Genomic DNA, 17,383 nt, shown 5'->3' on the forward strand with positions numbered 1-17,383 from the left:
AGTTAAGATCCGCACAGATGAGTGCGTGCCTTCACCTCTGAATGCTGTGCCAGAATTTGATCGAGAGGAAACCTGCCTCCATGTCAGCCTCGGAGCTCCGCGGATCGGCGTAACTCTTCCTGACCGCGGACAGGACCCGCTGCTTCTTCCTAACAGGTGTTCGCGGCGCGCCGCCCGCAGAGGGAACATGTCCAATGGGAAAGACCCAAATGCTGCGGGAAAGTAAGTTCAGACTTCACTGGAGAAGGAAAGAAAAAACTTTTTTGGGGGGAGGTGGATGGGTGGGAAAAGTTTTTTTTATTATTTTTATGTTTTTTTGACGTTTCCGCTCTCTCGAGTTCGCTGACGGCTTCTTCTCAGACCCTCCTTTTTTTTGACGACACGCAGGAACAAACTGCACGGGCATCTGTGCCAGGAAACAACAGGAAAGCGTTCCAGTCCTCATGATCCCGCACACCGCATCCATTAAACTGTTAGAAACGAGAGAGAAAGCGGAGTCGCTGTTCCGGGAAGCAAGAACAGGTCGCGTGCCTTTAGTTAGAGGAGCAGGACGTGTTTACGGACAGCAACAAAGTTGGAGAGAATTGATGATAGATGTGATGGAAAACGTGATTGCTTTATTTGTATGCGACCCTGCATGTTTGTTGTTATTCGGTAATTTAAAGCACCGCGTGTCTTCGGTTCAGTTTTATTCGATATAACCGATCAAAGGTGCTGCTAAGGGCTCCCAAGGCGAAAGTGGTTCAAAAGACTAACATTTCACTCGGAATAGATGCAAAAGCTAAAGATGACAGAATTTTTTAAGCCATTTTCAAAATTTTCCTCCAAAGATTTCAGAAACTGAACGATGACACAGAGGAAATCTTTGTTTATTACTCTTTTTTACAATTTGTTGCTATATTTTAAGTACAATTGTCACAATTATTTCATTTTTGGTAGTTCGATATCAACACTTTTGATATGAAATTAAATAAAATGGTTGAATCCTAATTTAATCCTCATTGTTCAGGTCATATTGCTTCTTTGGTTTGTGCCCCCATGTTAAAAATACAAAACAAACAACAACAAACAATCTGAATTTGTTTTGTAATTAAATCCCAAAACATTTGCAACAAAGTTCTGAACTTTTTGTATCCATCCTAACAAAGTGTCCTGGCGACCGTTTCCCTAACAACCAAAGCGAAGATGTTCATACAAGGAAGTGACAGACTTCCTCTTTATGAGAAAACAACCGTGCCTTCAGTCAGAGGCTTCTTCAGACTCGCTGTGATACTGACCGCTGCAGGAGCTCCTTCCTGCCCACATCGGCAACATGAACTCTTTTGAAGAAAATGATCAAATACGAACTTCAAAAACATTTAATTTTCCTCCAGAATCAATAAAGTAGTTTTGAATTGTAGTGAATATCTTGCCTCTGAAAGGCTGAGCCAACAGTAGAAGGTTTTTCAGCGGTATTCACTATTGTTGTAAATAAAAAATAAAATTAAATATTGCTGTCGATTTAATTTATCATGCGACGAATTGATTTATTGCTCGTTGTGACGGCGCTGAATAAACATGCAGGCTCATTACGACTGCAACACCACCGCCCCTCCTCCCCCGTCTCACTTCGGTCGTATCTCTCTTGTTCATCTTTGCGCCCGTTTGTGCTGCAGTTCCTCTGAGATGACCCTGCAAGCGAGTCTGGATGAGTGCATGGAGGCCCTGGATCTCTTCCTTAACAACCACTTCAACGAGAGCCTGGAGAGGCTGCGGCCAAGGTAACGCTAATCCCGCTCCCCGCCTACAGTCGCCCGGCTCTCACCGTTAAAGAATAAAAAAGCCACCTCTAAACCTTGCGGTAGTAGTGTTCACAGCATGATGTCAGCAAGTATTCAGCTTCTGTTGCTGTCTTCAGACTCTTTCTTTTTCTTTCTTTTTTTTTTGTGGCGTGAGCCGTGAAACTCAGGGGCCCGGCCGACGGGCTTTAGGTCTCCAGGATATCAAGTTGTTTGCCGAAGCTGACGCCCAAGGCCCGCCTGACTCAACAAGGCTGCGCAGCGTCAGCCGTGCAATGCAAACACGTTGCACAAGACGGAGCGGATAGAAAGGAACAACGAGGGGGGGGGGGGGAGAGAAAGATACCTGGCCTCTTATCTGGCCTCCGCAGGAAAATGCGCCGGCCGAACAGCGTCCGAGCCGAGCCGCGTTTGCTTACAGCCAGAGGTGGAGAGGAGTTTGATCCTGCGCTCCCGTGTTACTCCCGTTTGTTTTGTGTGTGTGTTTTTTTTTTTTTTTTTTAGAGTCCAGGAGAGCATGTACCACGCTCTGATCTACGCCACGGTGCTGGAGATGCAGGCCATGATGACCTTTCAGCAGGACGACATCAGCAACGCGGGGAACACCATGAAGAGCGCCCAGGAGGTCTGTCAGAGGTCAGCCTGGTCCACGCGCTTCTTTTATGTTTCTGTTTTGCTCAGCGCTGGAGGCGCAATTACATTTATTGCTTTGCTGTGACCCTGCATGCAAACTTGCATTTTGCATTTGTGCTTATCCCTGTTGAGATAAGCACAAATTGTTGGACGATCGGTCTATTAGGAAAAAGTAAGAAGTCACTAGCCAAAAAAAAAAAAGAATACAGAGGAGCAGAGGTAAATGTTGGATCTAGTCATAGAACTGTGTTTAGATCGAAACATGGTCAATAGTTTGTCCAGTGAGGAGAGAGAAATGTCTCACAGCTCAGAACCTGAACCTGCATTCAAGTTGTCTTTGGCATTTTTGCTCATCTTCAGACCCGCATTCTTACCTTGAGGCACAATGTCCGCCTGCACTCCCATTTCTTTACAGCTGTAGTATGTAACTTTTGTAAAAAAAAAATATTTTTTTAACATATTTGTTTCAGAGACAGAGTGAGCTCCTATGTCTTCTGCCAGTGCTAAGAGACAGCCAATCAGAGCCAGGAGGAGGGGCTTATCGCTGTCAACCACCCTCCGTGTAGCGCTGTTTATCCCTCCTCCTTTCTCTCTGCTACGCTGCAGCTAGTTGTGAGTGCTCAGTCTAATTAGCGTAGCCCCAGATGACGGCAGGTAAACGGTTTTCCTGTTTCTCTGCTATTAGCATATGGAGCAGCACGTACACAAAGTTGATTGACAGCGCTAAGCCCCTCCTCTCAGCTCTGATTGGTGGTTTTTGACCAGGAGCCGTGCCTTTCTTCAGATGGAAATAGCAGCTGAGGGAGAGGATGGAAAAGATTGAACTTTTCACAGATGATCTCATATTGTCACAGCAATTTTAACAAATGTGTAAAAGACATTTTGTACAAGTTATACTGTACCTGTATGTGTAGAAATTCTGTTTTAAATTGGTTATAATTTAAACCAATTTAAATTATACAAAAAATGTTGCTGACCTCAACCTGACCCTGATTTTAATGATTGAGGGAGAATATATAAGCTCATATTTGCTTTGAATCTGATGCATTTTTTTTTTTACAATTATTTCTACCAATCCTTTATGATGTAACATTTCTGTACGTTGAATTTGCTTTTTTTTAAATGTATTTATTTCTTTTTTTACAACGTTGCAGGTTTCGACGGAAATCCCAGGGTTTGGCAAACAAGTCAGTGGGAGAGTCTCTTTCTGAAGGTAAAAGATGCAGGAGCTCCCAGCTGTCGCAGATTACCCAGGAAGATTCGTTCATCGTGTTGCATTCGCCGGCAACGTTTTAGCCACCCACAAATGTGCCGCTGCGTGTTTTGAGTGTTTCGAGTCGTTAAAGGAGAAAATGACCCGCCCGGTTTTGCGAGCACGGTTTGATGGAGGACGGTGGAAGAGCAGTAATTTCACGTGACGCCGGACGTGTGTGTCGGTGTGTGTTTCTGCAGTGCAGCTCCACGCGGAGGTGTGTTACGCAGAGTGCCAACTCCAGAGAGCTGCTCTCACTTTCCTCCAGGTGAACTAAAGTTGCCTCAATTATCAAAACGGACAACAAATACAAACACGGCGACATGACAGCTAAAGTTCCTCCCACATCATAATGTGAAGTTGTTTTCCATTTTTCTGAAGCCGCTTCCGAAACCAAACTTTATGCATTTACTTTAATGTCAGTGTGGGCACTTATGTTTTATAAAACTTCTCCTTTTTGTGTCCCTTCAGGATGAGAGCATGGTGAGTTTTATCAAAGGTGGGATCAAAGTAAGAAACAGTTACATGATTTACAAGTAAGTACTTTTTTTTTTTTTTTAAAAAGGGAATGGTTTTACTCTACATGCTTTCTAAAGTTCCATTTCTGTAGTTGTTGACAAACAACAAGCATATACTTTATTGAATACAGACGTACTAAATATCTATTTCACCAGCACGGCTGCTGCATTGCGTTGTGTAAGCACACTTTGAACCTTTTTCAGATTTGATCTGTTTTTACAAGCAAAAACAGCGATAGATCAACACAAAGAGTGTAATTATAAATTGTACACAAATCTATATATATTGTCTTTTTACAAATCAAATTCTAAACATAGTTACATTGCCCTAAATCTGTTTCAGGATTTAGATTCACAATAACAAGATGTATAGCAAACATTTCCTCGTTAATTTGTGTCGTTTCATCACATAAAGCACGAGGGAATAAAAGTTGAATACTTTTCCACTGTTGGCTCATTTTGCGTTGAGATATGTTAGTTTATGTTACGTATGGAGGTGAGAGGTCAGCTTTTAGCCACTGTAAGCTCCTCTTCCTCTGCTTTGCAGACTGAAGATTTCAGAAAGAGAAGAAGAACGGGGAATTAAAAAAATGCTTAACTACAATTCACTTCCGCTTGTTTTGGGGTCTTAAATGTTTTTATGTGTTGTTTTTTAAATTCTGATTTTAATATGAAGATTTGCTTCGTAACATAGATGTGTAATTAATTCATACAGATGTTTGTTGCTAAGCTGACCTTTCGCCTTTCTTCCATGACCCAGAGACCTGCACAACTTCATCAAATCCTACAGCTGTGTCAAAGGACCGAGCCATATCCACCTGGAGGGAGGCATTTCTTTTGGAGTGGGAGCATTTAACTTGGTATGGTACAAAGTATGCACAGAGAACTAAAAAAATAAGAATAGTGTTTGGTTTTTTCTTTTAGAATCCTCCACCATTTAAAAAAAATCTGGTCTTTAGTTGTTCTTTAAATGAAGTACAACCTCAGATAAGAAAACATAATGTGACATTTTCCTCTTAGGCAGCTAAAATCACCACATTTATCTGCTAGCTGATGCTAGCTCACCACATTCACTTGATTAACTAATGATAGCTAATCATTAGTTAATGACGATCTACTCATTACTTAATGATTAGATCTTCGTTAAGTAATGACTAGTTAATGATGATGTAATCATTAAGTAATGATTAGTTAATGATTAGTTAATCAAACGATTAGTTAATCTAATCATTAAGTAATGATTAGTTAATGATTAGTTAATCAAACGATTAGTTAATCTAATCATTAAGTAATTATTAGTTAACGGTTTTCCAATTATTAACTAATGGTTAATTAATGATTAACTAATCATTAGTTAATTAATCAAGTTAATGATCATTACCTAATCATCAACTTGTCATTAAGTAATGATTAGATGATCATTAGTTAATGACTAATTATCAACACTTTGGAGTTTTGACTGTTTGTCTACAGCATTCATTTGCATGTTAACATGCTGAGGCAGAAAGACTTCCACAATGACCTCAGCGAAGACAATCTTGCTGCCCATCAATCTGTGAAGAGTCATGAAGCCATTTCCTTGTTCGTAAGCGTTTTCAGATGAAAGTCTTTGTCTTTAAACAAACAACGACTAGGCTTTCAAAACTCCACCTTCCCTCAAACAAGCCACATTGTTTGACTAAGGAGCGATCGTTCTTTGGACAGTGTGGACAAAATCAAGATGTTTGGCCATAATTCACAAATTACAAGTGCAAATCTGTTTGACGTTTTTAACTGCAACAATAAAGCATGAGCACATGACTCATGTGCTCATGCTTTATTGAAGTCCCTTCGCTGGTTTCCTGAATGTCATCACGTTGAAGTCCTGATGAACTTTTATTACAGACAAATGAATTATTTCTGAAACTGGAAAGCTTAATTAACCATGCTTTTTGCCGTCACTTTAAATTATTAGCAAGCAGGACTACAAACATTTGTTGACGTTTACTTAAAAGCCTACTTAACATCTATCCATTGCACTTGGCTAAATATAAATAAATCAAAACATTGCTGTAAAACATAATGAAGTCATTTCTTATCAACTGTGTACGAGATTGTTAAACGCATGGAAGTAAAAACATTACTATCAAAATTGATTCTAGAAGTTTCGAATCTAACCCTCCATAAATATGTTTGGTGAAAGAGAGCTTCAAGATATCACTTGTGTGCTTCCATGTTATTTTATCAGCCACATCAAATCAGGTTTTTTGTTGTTGTTGTTGTTGTTTTTTTGTATTCTGCCAAATTGCACCAATGTGAAAACATATTAAATATTAATAAATTGGAAGTACTCTTCGAATGCAAAGAAAGATATAATATTTGAACAGTTTGTTAATATGTAGTTTTATCAATATAGTCTCTAACTGGCCCTTTAAAAACGTTCATGACCGAAATTAAAATAAGTTTAACACTCCTGTTTTAAAATATATAATGCTAAAAATAATTAATGGTCTATTTTTACAAGGATTTTACGTATACCTATATATATATACAGTACAGACCAAAAGTTTGGACACACCTTCTCATTGAATTCAATTAAAAAGTGTGTCCAAACTTTTGGTCTGTACTGTAAATTAATGTCAATACATTTTGTCAAATCGTGCTCTTATGCTAATCAGATTTCCTTTACTTTCAGACGCTGTCTCTATTTCCTCCTCGTATTCTCAAAATGTTGGAGTTTGCGGGTTTTTCCGGCGACAAGGTGTGACGTCTATCATTTCTGCCATTGACTCAGTAGAGTCTCGCAGCCTGGTAGATGTTTTCCTCGTGGTTTCTGTTGTAGGAATACGGCCTCTCTCTGCTCTGTGACGGAGCCACAGGAATGAACCTGCGCTCCATGCTGTGCGCCCTGCTGCTGCTCTGCTACCACACCTTCCTCACGTTTGTCCTCGGTAGTTTTTGCCACCGGATTTCTGCGACGAGTTCATTAAACATTAACGGCAATGCTAACGTTTCCGTTTGGCTTCATTTTCCTGTTTTTATCTGCTCAGGAACGGGAGAGGGAGAGGTTTCTGAGGCTGAGCGACTGCTGAAACCTTTCCGGCTCCGATACCCCCGGGTAAGAATCGATGGTAAAAGGATTAGCTTCTTTTTAATCTCCTATAAAGCCTGGGCAAATTGAGTTAAAAGACAGTGATCCATTTACCTTGAAAAGTTGGAACTAAAAATTTGAAATGTTCTCCCTGTTCTAACTGTGTTCCTATTGGACGCTGGAAATCCAGTGGCTAATTGCTAACGCTGGATTGGCTCCCACCTCAAGGTCTTTGAAAATGTGTGAGCTATGCTTAGAAGTTAAAAATTAGCTCATTTAATTAACTTTACCACCACTGATATCAAAAGCATTCAAATTTCTAATCAGAATTATACCTAACGTTTCTATTGCGCAGTGGAACAGACTTGTAGCCTGATGCTAACGCTAGCATGCTGAACTGTTCTCACCTCAACTCCTCCAAACATAAATTCTTGCCATTGTGACCAAACAGCTCATCTCACGCGACCATGTTAACATTCTCCAGAGGAAACTCGGCTTGTTCATGTGAGGAGATGCAAATTCCTGTTAGAGTAGGAGGCGCTTCTTTCTCGGCCGGCACTTTTTCATTCCACCCTAAGAGTTAGACTCACTTCACTGCAAGGTTTTTCCAGCATCTTCCATTTTATGAGCGGCTTATACCTTGACGGTTCCTGAACTTCCAAACCAATCTCCTATATGAGTTCGGGAGAGACGGTTCAGCTTAAACTGAACCGTCTCAACTGAGTGATTCGGTGATTCCGGAGATCCTCAAGCGTTTGAAACATTTGGACCAGAGGGAGGAAACCAAACTCTTTAGATGAACTTCAGTCAAGAAAAGTGGTCCAACATCCTGTCAGAGTCCTGCCAGCACCTTGTTCACGGCAACTGGGGGTACGTGGTTGAGGTGCAGTTTGAAGACATCGTCACATTTGTGCAACCATAAATGAATACGCCATCCACGCCAACAAGGACTTTGAGTAAACTTCGGAGCGCAGCTGTAAATTTCTTTCCACCACACCTCTGTCTCTCTGAGGTTATTACAGTTGACTAAAATGAACAAAACATCAAAAGCTGACATTGAGAAAACATTGTTGTTCACTGGAATAGATAAAAATGGTAATTATAATGGAAAACCTCACTGGACTATATCGTCCATTTATAAAACTAACTAAAACAAACTGAAATTCGAGAAATAATACACTTCATTTTGTGTTTATGAATCTGTTTATTAGTTTGTTTCTTCCCACACAAGCATCTTATGTCAGCTGTCGACAAATTACGGCACTCCGTACTCTTACGCTAGACCGTAAAACGGCAAAAGTTGGGATAAAACACCAGAGTCAGATGGTTGTTGGACAAGAATTGAATCCATTTTTTGATCATCTCGTCTTCTGTTGAGTATTTGTTATCCAGTCGATATAAACATACCACAATACAATACTTTGACTCTTTTGAATTCGCCACCCAAAACGTAACCTCCCAACTAAACTGGAACTAAGCAACATTTAACTAAAAACAACTAGCAAACGCTGTAGAAACTCATTGAAACTAACTGAAATAGACAAACAAAAAGTCACAATGAAATAAAACTGAACTAGAAGGAAAAATCCAAAACCATTACATCTCTCTCTCTCTCTCTCTCTCCATCTTGTAAATTCACAAGCTGTGTTTCCCACTCCAGCTTGTCTCCACCTGCCAGCCCATCCCACAGAGCAAACTGAACTGTGACGCAGTCAGTGATGTGGCTGAGTGAAAACATCTTGATCAAACACAGCCGAGAAAGATTGTTGCATCCTTCAGGACTGATGTGAATGTGACAGTCAAACAAACCGGTAGCTACAGTTGCATCACGTGTCATTTTTTCCCTCTTTCTCTTTACGCAGGGCGCAATATTCCTCTTTTTCGCCGGCAGAACGGAGGAGATTAAAGGAAACATCGATGAGGTTTGTTTCTAATTGCCCGTTTTGTCAGCTGATCACACGACGTGTGAATGCAGCCCTTTCTCGCGGGCTCGAACGGTAACTATGGTGACATTGCTGCTCTCCCGTTTACCGAGGCTCAATGTTAAATGTTTGATAAGTACAGTAAGCTCCTGCTTCCTCACTGTTCTCCTTTGTGGCTCCGTCTCGCCGTGCTGCCAGGCGGTGGCGCTGTTCGAAGACGGCTGTAAGGCCCAGCAGACGTGGAAGCAGTTCCACCACATGTGCTACTGGGAGCTGATGTGGTGCTTCACCTTCAAGCGCGCCTGGAAGATGGCCTACTTCTACGCAGACCTGCTGAGCCAGGAGAGCCGCTGGTCCAAGGTGTCCGACTCTGGACAGGAGAAGTTTCAGATGTTTGTTGAGAAATGGGTTATTTCTATTTTATTGATTTTTTTTTTTCCCATGCTGCTCTTCTTCCAGGCCATGTATGTGTACATGAAAGCTGCTTACCTCAGCATGCTGCCGGAGGAAGAGGCGCGGCCTTTTGGAGAGGACGAGGTGGAGCTCTTCAGGTCAGTGTTGCGTTTTTTGTTGTTTTTGTTGGAAAGACTGAACAGCGAGCGTACAATCAGAGAGTTCTGAGATGATTGACGTACTGAAATGAGCGAGAATTTCATTTTTTAAATAAAAAAAAAAAAGAGAAGTGTGGTTTTCTATGGAGTCCCCTAGGGAACATGGGGGAAAATGTTTCTTTTGCATTGCCTCAAAGTCTTTCGCGTTCCCTACTGTTCAATGCAGTATTTTGTATACAGTAACAAATGTCAATTTAAAGTTTCTAATACATGCACATTTAAAGAGACTCAGTGAAAATGTGTTTATTATTATTATTATTATTATTATTATTATTATTATTAACTCTTTGGTGCAAAAACACTGACTGAAAATCGATTTATTCACTGCATGTTTATGTCTGTTTGTGTAAGTTTGAGATGGAACTGCACACCAGAACGGCCCTTTAATAACCATTCAGACCAACACAAGAAAGACACAATCAAAACTGTCAGATGATTTTTATTACCCCGTGATAATTACTCAGAAATAATCCAAATCGTCTGGATGTATTTTTTTTTCTTTCTTTCTACTTGCGTAAAGTTTCTGTGTATAGGTTTGTGGTGCATTTCTATACTAAAGAAAATGATATAAAACTTTAGATATTACACGACGAGATATTAACATGAAGTACTATGACCACCGTAAGAAACTTTCAATATTCATTTATGCCGCATGAACGGATCAGAACGCAAAACCTACTGTGAGGGAACGCAAAAGTTTTGCGAGGTAATGGAAAAATAAAAATGCTCCATGTCCCCTATGGGACTCCGTAGTTTTCAGCCCCTCTGAGTCGATACGACCACCTTTCTCTGTAATTACTGCTGCAGTCTTAAAGTCATAATTGTGAGACTGGCATAATCAAAGTTCTGATTATGAGAACCTGGAGAATTTCTCCTTAGAGAAACAGCTTTGTGTCTCAAAATGATGATCTTGAATCTTATAATTATGACCTTGAGAATCAAAATTATGATTTTTCTATCTTGTGATTATGAGTTTAAATCTCAAAATAAGGACTTTGAACCTCGTCATCATGACTTTGCATGTCATAATTATGACACTGAAAGTTGAAACTATGACTTCCTGTTGGGCTATCATTGTTTTTCTTTCATGGCAGAAAAGGCCTACCATAATTTTTGGGGGGGTTTTCCCCAACCTAAAGTAATACTTCAATTCTAAATCTGTTTCAACCTCCTTCCCTTTTCTTCAGACAAGTACCGACCCTCAAGCAGAAGATAGCAGGAAAGTCTCCTCCCACGGAAAAGTTTGCGATCCGTAAAGCCCGACGCTACAAGTCCTCCAACCCGGTCAGGCTGCCGGTGCCGGTTCTGGTGAGTCAGGAAGCATGAAAAGGATCAGAGAAACCCACGGAGAGTTCTGTTTGTGTCTCACATCACGCCTGCGCAATCACAGGAGATGATGTACATGTGGAACGGCTTCAGCATGATCAGCAAGCGGCCAGAGCTGACCGAAGGGATGATGCAGACTCTGGTGGAGGCAGAGCGCACTCTGCTGGAATCTCCCGGTATCGCAGCTTGTCACACAACATCACTGGAGTTTTGGTTTGGGGAGAAACTTGTTGCATTTACTCAATTACACTTACTTTGGTAACTTTAAAATAATAATAAAATTCAAAAAGTACTTTTAGGAGTATTTTTACTACGCTGTACTTTTTTACTTTTACTTGAGTTATTTTATTCTGAAGTACTTTTACTCTTACTTGAGTAAAATTTCTGGATTTTAACCAAAGAAATCACCAGGTGCAGACACACACCTGCAGCTTTTATCAAAGTTTTATAAGTTTTTTTTGTTAAAAAAAACTGATTTGGGAAAAAAATTATCTTGCCTAATTTTCTTTTTTAAATTCTTTTTAACGTTTTAAGAATTATTGTCATTGACGTCCTTAAAAAAAACACAATTTCCACTTAGCTTTATATTTTGCTCCATCTAATGATGTAATTTTTAAATATGAAATGACTGATAGTTTGATCAGTTACTCTGTACTTGAGTAGACTTTTTTACCAAATGCTTTTTCTAATTTCCTGTATGGCTACGTCTTACTTTTTACATGAGCAAAAATGTGTTGAAGAAGTGCTGCTCTTACTTGAGTGCCGCTTTTGGTTATAGAACACGCTCTCATTTATTTCGCAGAGCACGAATACCTGATCGACGACCGCTGCTTGATCCACATGCTGAAGGGTTTGTGCTTTAAGAACCAGGGGATCCTGCAGGCTGCTGAGGAGTGCTTCAACAAGGTCTGCTCCAGGTGGGCTGAGTTCGGATTCCCACTGGGAGAACAAGAGCAACTTTCTTTGAAGCCTTTACAGATTATTTGAGAGGAGACCTCCTAAGAAATGAAAGCAGCTTTCCCCTGCTTGAATTTTCTCACGCTGTAAATATTTGCCTGGCAAATATTAGCCTGACATCAACGTCCGACGTGGAACGCTCGCGCTTTTAAAAGCAGCAGGGCCTTGCAAAAAGCATTTCTGCCTCGTGTAAGTTACTAACTTGAATCCATTTTACTGGGATTTTATGTTGAACAACTCAAAGTAGCTCGATTTTTTTTTTTTTCTCCGAGAAATAAAAATCAGTAAAGTGTGTCTCTTATCGGGTTTGTACCTGGCGTTTGCCTTCCTTCACGTCTCTGCTCCTTCTGGGATTTCTCCCGCTGATGTGGATCCTCTGGTGTAATTTCAACAGAGCCAATCAGCGAACAGAAGAAGTTGCGAACATTGACGTTGATTTTTCGCTGTTTAAGAATCGTAGCCTGCCAGTAGTTTTAGCAGACTGAAGTGAAACCGTTCAGATCGTGTCGGCCACGCTTCACAAACAAACGTTAGCGACTGGGCAGAATTTAAAACTTCAACAGAGTGTGTGCCTCCAGGAAGCAATCGTTTCTCAATAGGTGAGAGTTCGGATCCTCCGTACGAAGCAAAACGTAGAAAAAGAGGCTTTTTTTCATTCTAAAAAAACCAGACTAGACTGGCTGGAAAGGGTCCAGGCACATCGAATTTTGAGTCTGGCCCCAGAATCTCAGGCAGGACTTTGACAGCTCCTGTCGTATGTTTAGGGTCATTGTCCTGCTGGAGGGCGACTCTTTGAATCTTGAGTCTTTTCTCAACCTCTATTGTCTTCCGGTCAACTCTGACCAACTTCCTGAGCCCATAAAGTACATAATTTACATTAAATTTTGCAGTTGTAACGTCATAAAGTGCAACAAAGTTCAACACATCTGAATGCATGAAAACTCTGCTGCCATCACAACAACGTAACCACTGATGTCTTTAATTCCTGCGGTCTAGAGCCTCTGTTTAAAACACTTGTTTACCGCAGATTGTCTGTGCTGCTCTCTTTGTGTTTTTAGTGAAAAGAAGATTAAGTTTGATCACTACCTGGTGCCCAACGCTCTGGTGGAGCTCAGTCTGCTTTACATCGACCAAGGCAGGAGAGACGCGGCTATCAAGATACTCCATAAAGCCAAGTAAGTAAGACATCCTTAGCCTGAAAAATAACATGGTTCCATGGTATTACTGCAAATATTGGACATAAGAATGTACAACAGGATGTCATTCCTTTTGCTTTAAACAGAAAAGCAACACTTGTCCTGCTACTGTCAAATTATTGGCACGTATAGAATATTATGGTTGCAATAATCTATAATTATTGACTATCAATGTTTTTGCATGTAGAAGCCCTTCCATTGATTAAAATTAGTGGTGTCCAAATACCGTATAGGGCCCCGATACCAGTATCAAATACTCACACTCATAAAACAAGTCGGTGCTCCGAACCGATTCGCTCAGACACTAAACACATTTCATACCAGGTGGTTATGGAAATACAACAAGAAGCTATTTGCTGATTTTCCACAAAAAAAAAAAAAACGTCCGTCAAATTTTTCCATTACTATTTAACAAAACATCAAACACGGAAAATATTCGGTTAAACTTTTACTGTGACTGACTGAGGAGCGAAGCAGGGTGACGCCACAAGCGCAGCGCGCTGTGCTTGTTACAATCTCATGGGCATCTCTCTCTTATTTCCTTCCTCAACATTGTAAGCTACCTGCTCCTCTATTTAAAATTACATAAATTATCTGTGAATAACACTAACTTGAGCCCATCAGGACTTACTTGCAGAATGCAGGGATTTCTTTTAGAAACACAAACTAGCTCAACCTGCTCTGGTGTCCCTCAGGCACAACTACAAGGACTACTCCATGGAGTCCAGGACTCTGTTCAGGATCCACGCTGCTCTGGCCAAACTCAAGGCGGACCCTGAGGAGGAAGACAGCCAGATGTGACGGAGCTGACCAGACTTCTCGTTACGGACCGTTTTAACCCGTAGTGTACTTACAGCAAACTTGACTTTTAAATACGACAGACAGTCTGGTTCCACTCATGAAGGTGTTTTTTGTGCGGTCACTGTGATTTAAAGAGTGCTGCTCAGACAGCTGCACAGCTGGGATTTTCACTTCCTGCCGCAGGCGAACACACACCTGAGTGTACATATGCAAGTTATTTTATTCAACGGAGGAGGTTTTACGGTTTATAATGACAATGAATCTTTACTAATTGAGCTTATTTTAGAGAAATCGAACGCATTGTAAGATTTATTCAAACGTATGGTTGTGCTGTGCTCTTCTTGAAGAGAAGGGAAGAATCGGTGGGGAACATCCGCTTCTGTAAACTGTAGCAGGTACCATTAAAGTGACTATGTGTCATTTTTAAAAGAGTGTGATGCATTGTGGGAAACTGTTGGTCACTGATACACCTTAATAAAATCCAGTGCAAACATGTGGAAGAAGGTTTTCTCTGATCAGATGAGAACAAAATCAAACATTTTGACCATTGGTCATTGGTAGAGTTTTCCTACAGAGCTGCTCTAACTGATGGTTCTATCAAACATTGACTCAAGAGGATGAATACAAATCCAAGCCACATTTTTTACACAAACAAAATCCCCCTACTTCAAAGTGATGCAAAAATCTGAAGGTTATCGGAAAATGTGATGAAGCTATAAGAGTTTGAATACTGTCCTAAAACCATCAGTAAGTTTTAGATTTATTAAAATATTTGACATGCTGCGAGTTAGCTTGTTGTGTTGATCTCCTTTAAAAAATAAAAAAAAGAGTTCAAACAAAGTGATGTTTTGGAAGAATTATATTTTGTTCTAAAGTCTGTACACATGAGAAGATGGTGAAAATACATAGAAACAGAAAGAAAAAATTGTTTTTCATCGTCAAAGAAGATATTGGGTGACAAAAGAAGGACTGCACTGGCTTATAAAGTCCACTTTCCAGCGCAATAAATACAAACATAGCAACACGTCGCCAGTTTAGTATATACATTTGTAAAAACACAATTCCTGCCATGACTGATTAAACCAGAACTGAGATTTTTGTTGTTGTTTCTACTGACAGCACGTGTTGCTGAAAACTCCAGTTCTAGGGCTGGGCAGCCGGGGGCGCTGCAGCCTGCTCCTCCTTCTGTCTGCGCTTCAGCAGCTTCCGTTTCTTCTTCTCTTCCTTCTCTATCTCGGCGACCATCTCCAGGAACTTGGGGCTGCGGGGGTCCACGTTGTAACCGAAGCGCTCCCGCGCCTCGGCCAGCAGCTTGGCTTTCCGCTCCTTCTCCTCCTTCAGCTTCTGCTTGGCCTCGCGCTTTTCCCTGCGCCAGTCTTCCACCATCTTGGGCATCTTGGCCATGTTCGCCGCTATGAGCTTCTCCCTGTGGCGAAAACAGGAAAGAAATCAGCCGGTGCCGCCCAATGAACACGGCTGGAGCTAACGTCAAAGTTCCACTCTAGAGTTTTTGTTTTTTTTCCCCCGTTAAATATTCAATCACATAACACCGACAAAACATATTACATTTAAATTATATTTGACTTTCCATTTTTGTCACAGTACAACTGCAAACATCAGTGGAAGGAATAGTTTTACTTTTAGAATTACAAATATCTGTAAACTGGTGCGCATGATGCTGCCACCACCGTGCCTCCCCAATGGGAAGGTTTTGGAGCAGAGCCTTACAGCTTCCATCTCCAGTTTCAAACAATAAATAAAAAAAAAAAATGCACTGAAAGACACCGCAGATTAATGTGTCAAATATATCAATATATCAATCTGTTTACCGTGAACTTTGCTTGACTGGTTTTCTCCCATCCGCAGGGTCTGATTACTAATCCAGGAGAAGGATTACTGCCTTTTCTTTCTGCCATTTTATTTTATTGTTGTTTTTACTTACTAACGGATATTTCAAATTTTACACAAAGTATCCTGAAATAAAACTAAAAGTTCGGGTTTTATGAATGACAGAGAAATGCGACGTACAGACAAATTATACATAATTACAGTAACGCGAGTAAATGTAACTTGTTACTTTCCACTCCATATTCAAGTTTATGATTGTAAGATAAAGGATGAAAAGATTCATGGGGTATGAATACTTCGCAACGCGCTGTGACAGGAAAAGTTGCACAAAGTGAAGAATAAACATGAAGGAGAGAAACGGACCAATCAGAGCAGCTGTAGCGTGACTTACTTCGCGAGCCGCTTCTCGGTTTCCTCCGTCTCTCTGGCCTCGATGTTCTTCAGTAAAACTTCCAAAGGTGGATGCCACTCCTTTTCCTCCGCTACAATCTTCTCCAGCTCCTCGGGAGACGGCCACAGAGACGCGGGCGCGATGCCCGAGGCTGAGCCGTAGCGGCCGAACAGCTTCCTGTCGTACCGAGACGTCTTCTGCCACTCCGGAGTTTTGTTGCTCTCCTTGTCGGGGACGTAGGGATCCCGGAGGTTCAGCCACAGCGGCTTGGGGTTGTATCTTGCGGCCTGCAACACAAACTCACAGCGGCAGTTCACGGGAAGGATGGCTCTGGACAGGGAAGCTCCCTTTAAAGTCCCACAGAACGCTGCCGTCCTCCCCACCAGGATGGACGCCGCCATCTTTTCTTCCGTTCGCTTCTTCTGGTTCCGAAACGCTTCACATTAAATTTTTTCTGCGTTTTGCCGCCGCCTAGTGGACTGGAGCAAGATGGCGCAAACTGCTTGGAATAATATCGCAAGTAAAAAAAAACGAATGAAGTATTTAGAATACTAATTTCTGGGTTGCTTTACATAAATAAAGAAAACATAACTCATAAAACATAATGTTATAATACATTTTCTTTAATTGTAAAGAACTATTATTATTATGCATTTAATAATATGGATGGATGGATGGATGGATGGATGGATGGATGGATGGATGGATGGATGGATGGATGGATGGATGGATGGATGGATGGATGGATGGATGGATCCATCCATCCATCCATCCATCCATAGATAGATAGATAGATAGATAGATAGTTAGATAGATAGATAGATAGATAGATAGATAGATCTGGGGTAAATCTAAGTAAACAAACTCTGAGTATCAACAAACGTGGAAACATGATTAAATGCTGTGTGCAGTTTAGCGGGACAAATCACTTCTTGATGACTGGTTTTCTAAAGAGGCGAATTACATATGGGTATGTTTTTCACGAGCAGTATTTCTGTTTGTGGAGCTGTGATGGTGCCGTCCACCCAGCCATACAGTTATCTAAAAAAAAAAAAAAGAAAAAGAAGTGAATGGTTCTTG

General features: G+C 40.9%; 2 protein-coding genes across 3 annotated transcripts; one reads left to right on the forward strand and one right to left on the reverse strand.

The window, feature by feature from the left end:
* LOC116735694 (tetratricopeptide repeat protein 39A) lies at nucleotides 1-14,564 on the forward strand. 2 transcript variants are annotated; one of them, XM_032587731.1, is made up of 18 exons: nucleotides 1-222; nucleotides 1,656-1,760; nucleotides 2,283-2,414; nucleotides 3,566-3,624; nucleotides 3,864-3,931; nucleotides 4,135-4,199; nucleotides 4,942-5,041; nucleotides 6,856-6,921; nucleotides 7,003-7,111; nucleotides 7,211-7,278; nucleotides 9,114-9,173; nucleotides 9,372-9,533; nucleotides 9,633-9,724; nucleotides 10,972-11,092; nucleotides 11,175-11,286; nucleotides 11,913-12,027; nucleotides 13,126-13,242; nucleotides 13,959-14,564. In XM_032587731.1, exons 1-18 carry the CDS (start codon nucleotides 188-190, stop codon nucleotides 14,062-14,064), a joined length of 1,692 nt encoding a protein of 563 aa, XP_032443622.1. In that variant the 5' UTR covers nucleotides 1-187; the 3' UTR covers nucleotides 14,065-14,564. The 2 variants fall into 2 exon arrangements, with proteins under 2 accessions (XP_032443622.1, XP_032443623.1); XM_032587732.1 differs by lacking the exon at nucleotides 1,656-1,760.
* Nucleotides 14,565-14,905: 341 nt separating this feature from the next.
* Nucleotides 14,906-16,749, reverse strand: gadd45gip1 (growth arrest and DNA-damage-inducible, gamma interacting protein 1). The gene is made up of 2 exons (XM_032587733.1): nucleotides 16,304-16,749; nucleotides 14,906-15,490 (listed from the first exon to the last, which is right to left on the reverse strand). Exons 1-2 carry the CDS (start codon nucleotides 16,702-16,704, stop codon nucleotides 15,208-15,210), a joined length of 684 nt encoding a protein of 227 aa, XP_032443624.1. The 5' UTR covers nucleotides 16,705-16,749; the 3' UTR covers nucleotides 14,906-15,207.
* Nucleotides 16,750-17,383: the final 634 nt, after the last annotated feature.

This window comes from Xiphophorus hellerii, chromosome 16 (genome assembly GCF_003331165.1).
Source record: "Xiphophorus hellerii strain 12219 chromosome 16, Xiphophorus_hellerii-4.1, whole genome shotgun sequence".
Taxonomy (NCBI): Eukaryota; Metazoa; Chordata; class Actinopteri; order Cyprinodontiformes; family Poeciliidae; genus Xiphophorus; species Xiphophorus hellerii.

Coding starts and splice junctions, on each gene's coding strand:
- gadd45gip1 (XM_032587733.1), bottom strand. CDS start 16,704: ATGGCGGCGTCCATCCTGGTGGGGAGGACGGCAGCGTTCTGTGGGACT. Junction 15,491..16,303: donor ACCGAGAAGCGGCTCGCGAA/GTAAGTCACGCT, acceptor TTTTCGCCACAG/GGAGAAGCTCATAGCGGCGA.
- LOC116735694 (XM_032587731.1), top strand. CDS start 188: ATGTCCAATGGGAAAGACCCAAATGCTGCGGGAAA. Junction 6,922..7,002: donor CGGGTTTTTCCGGCGACAAG/GTGTGACGTCTA, acceptor TTTCTGTTGTAG/GAATACGGCCTCTCTCTGCT. Junction 12,028..13,125: donor TTCAACAAGGTCTGCTCCAG/GTGGGCTGAGTT, acceptor TTGTGTTTTTAG/TGAAAAGAAGATTAAGTTTG.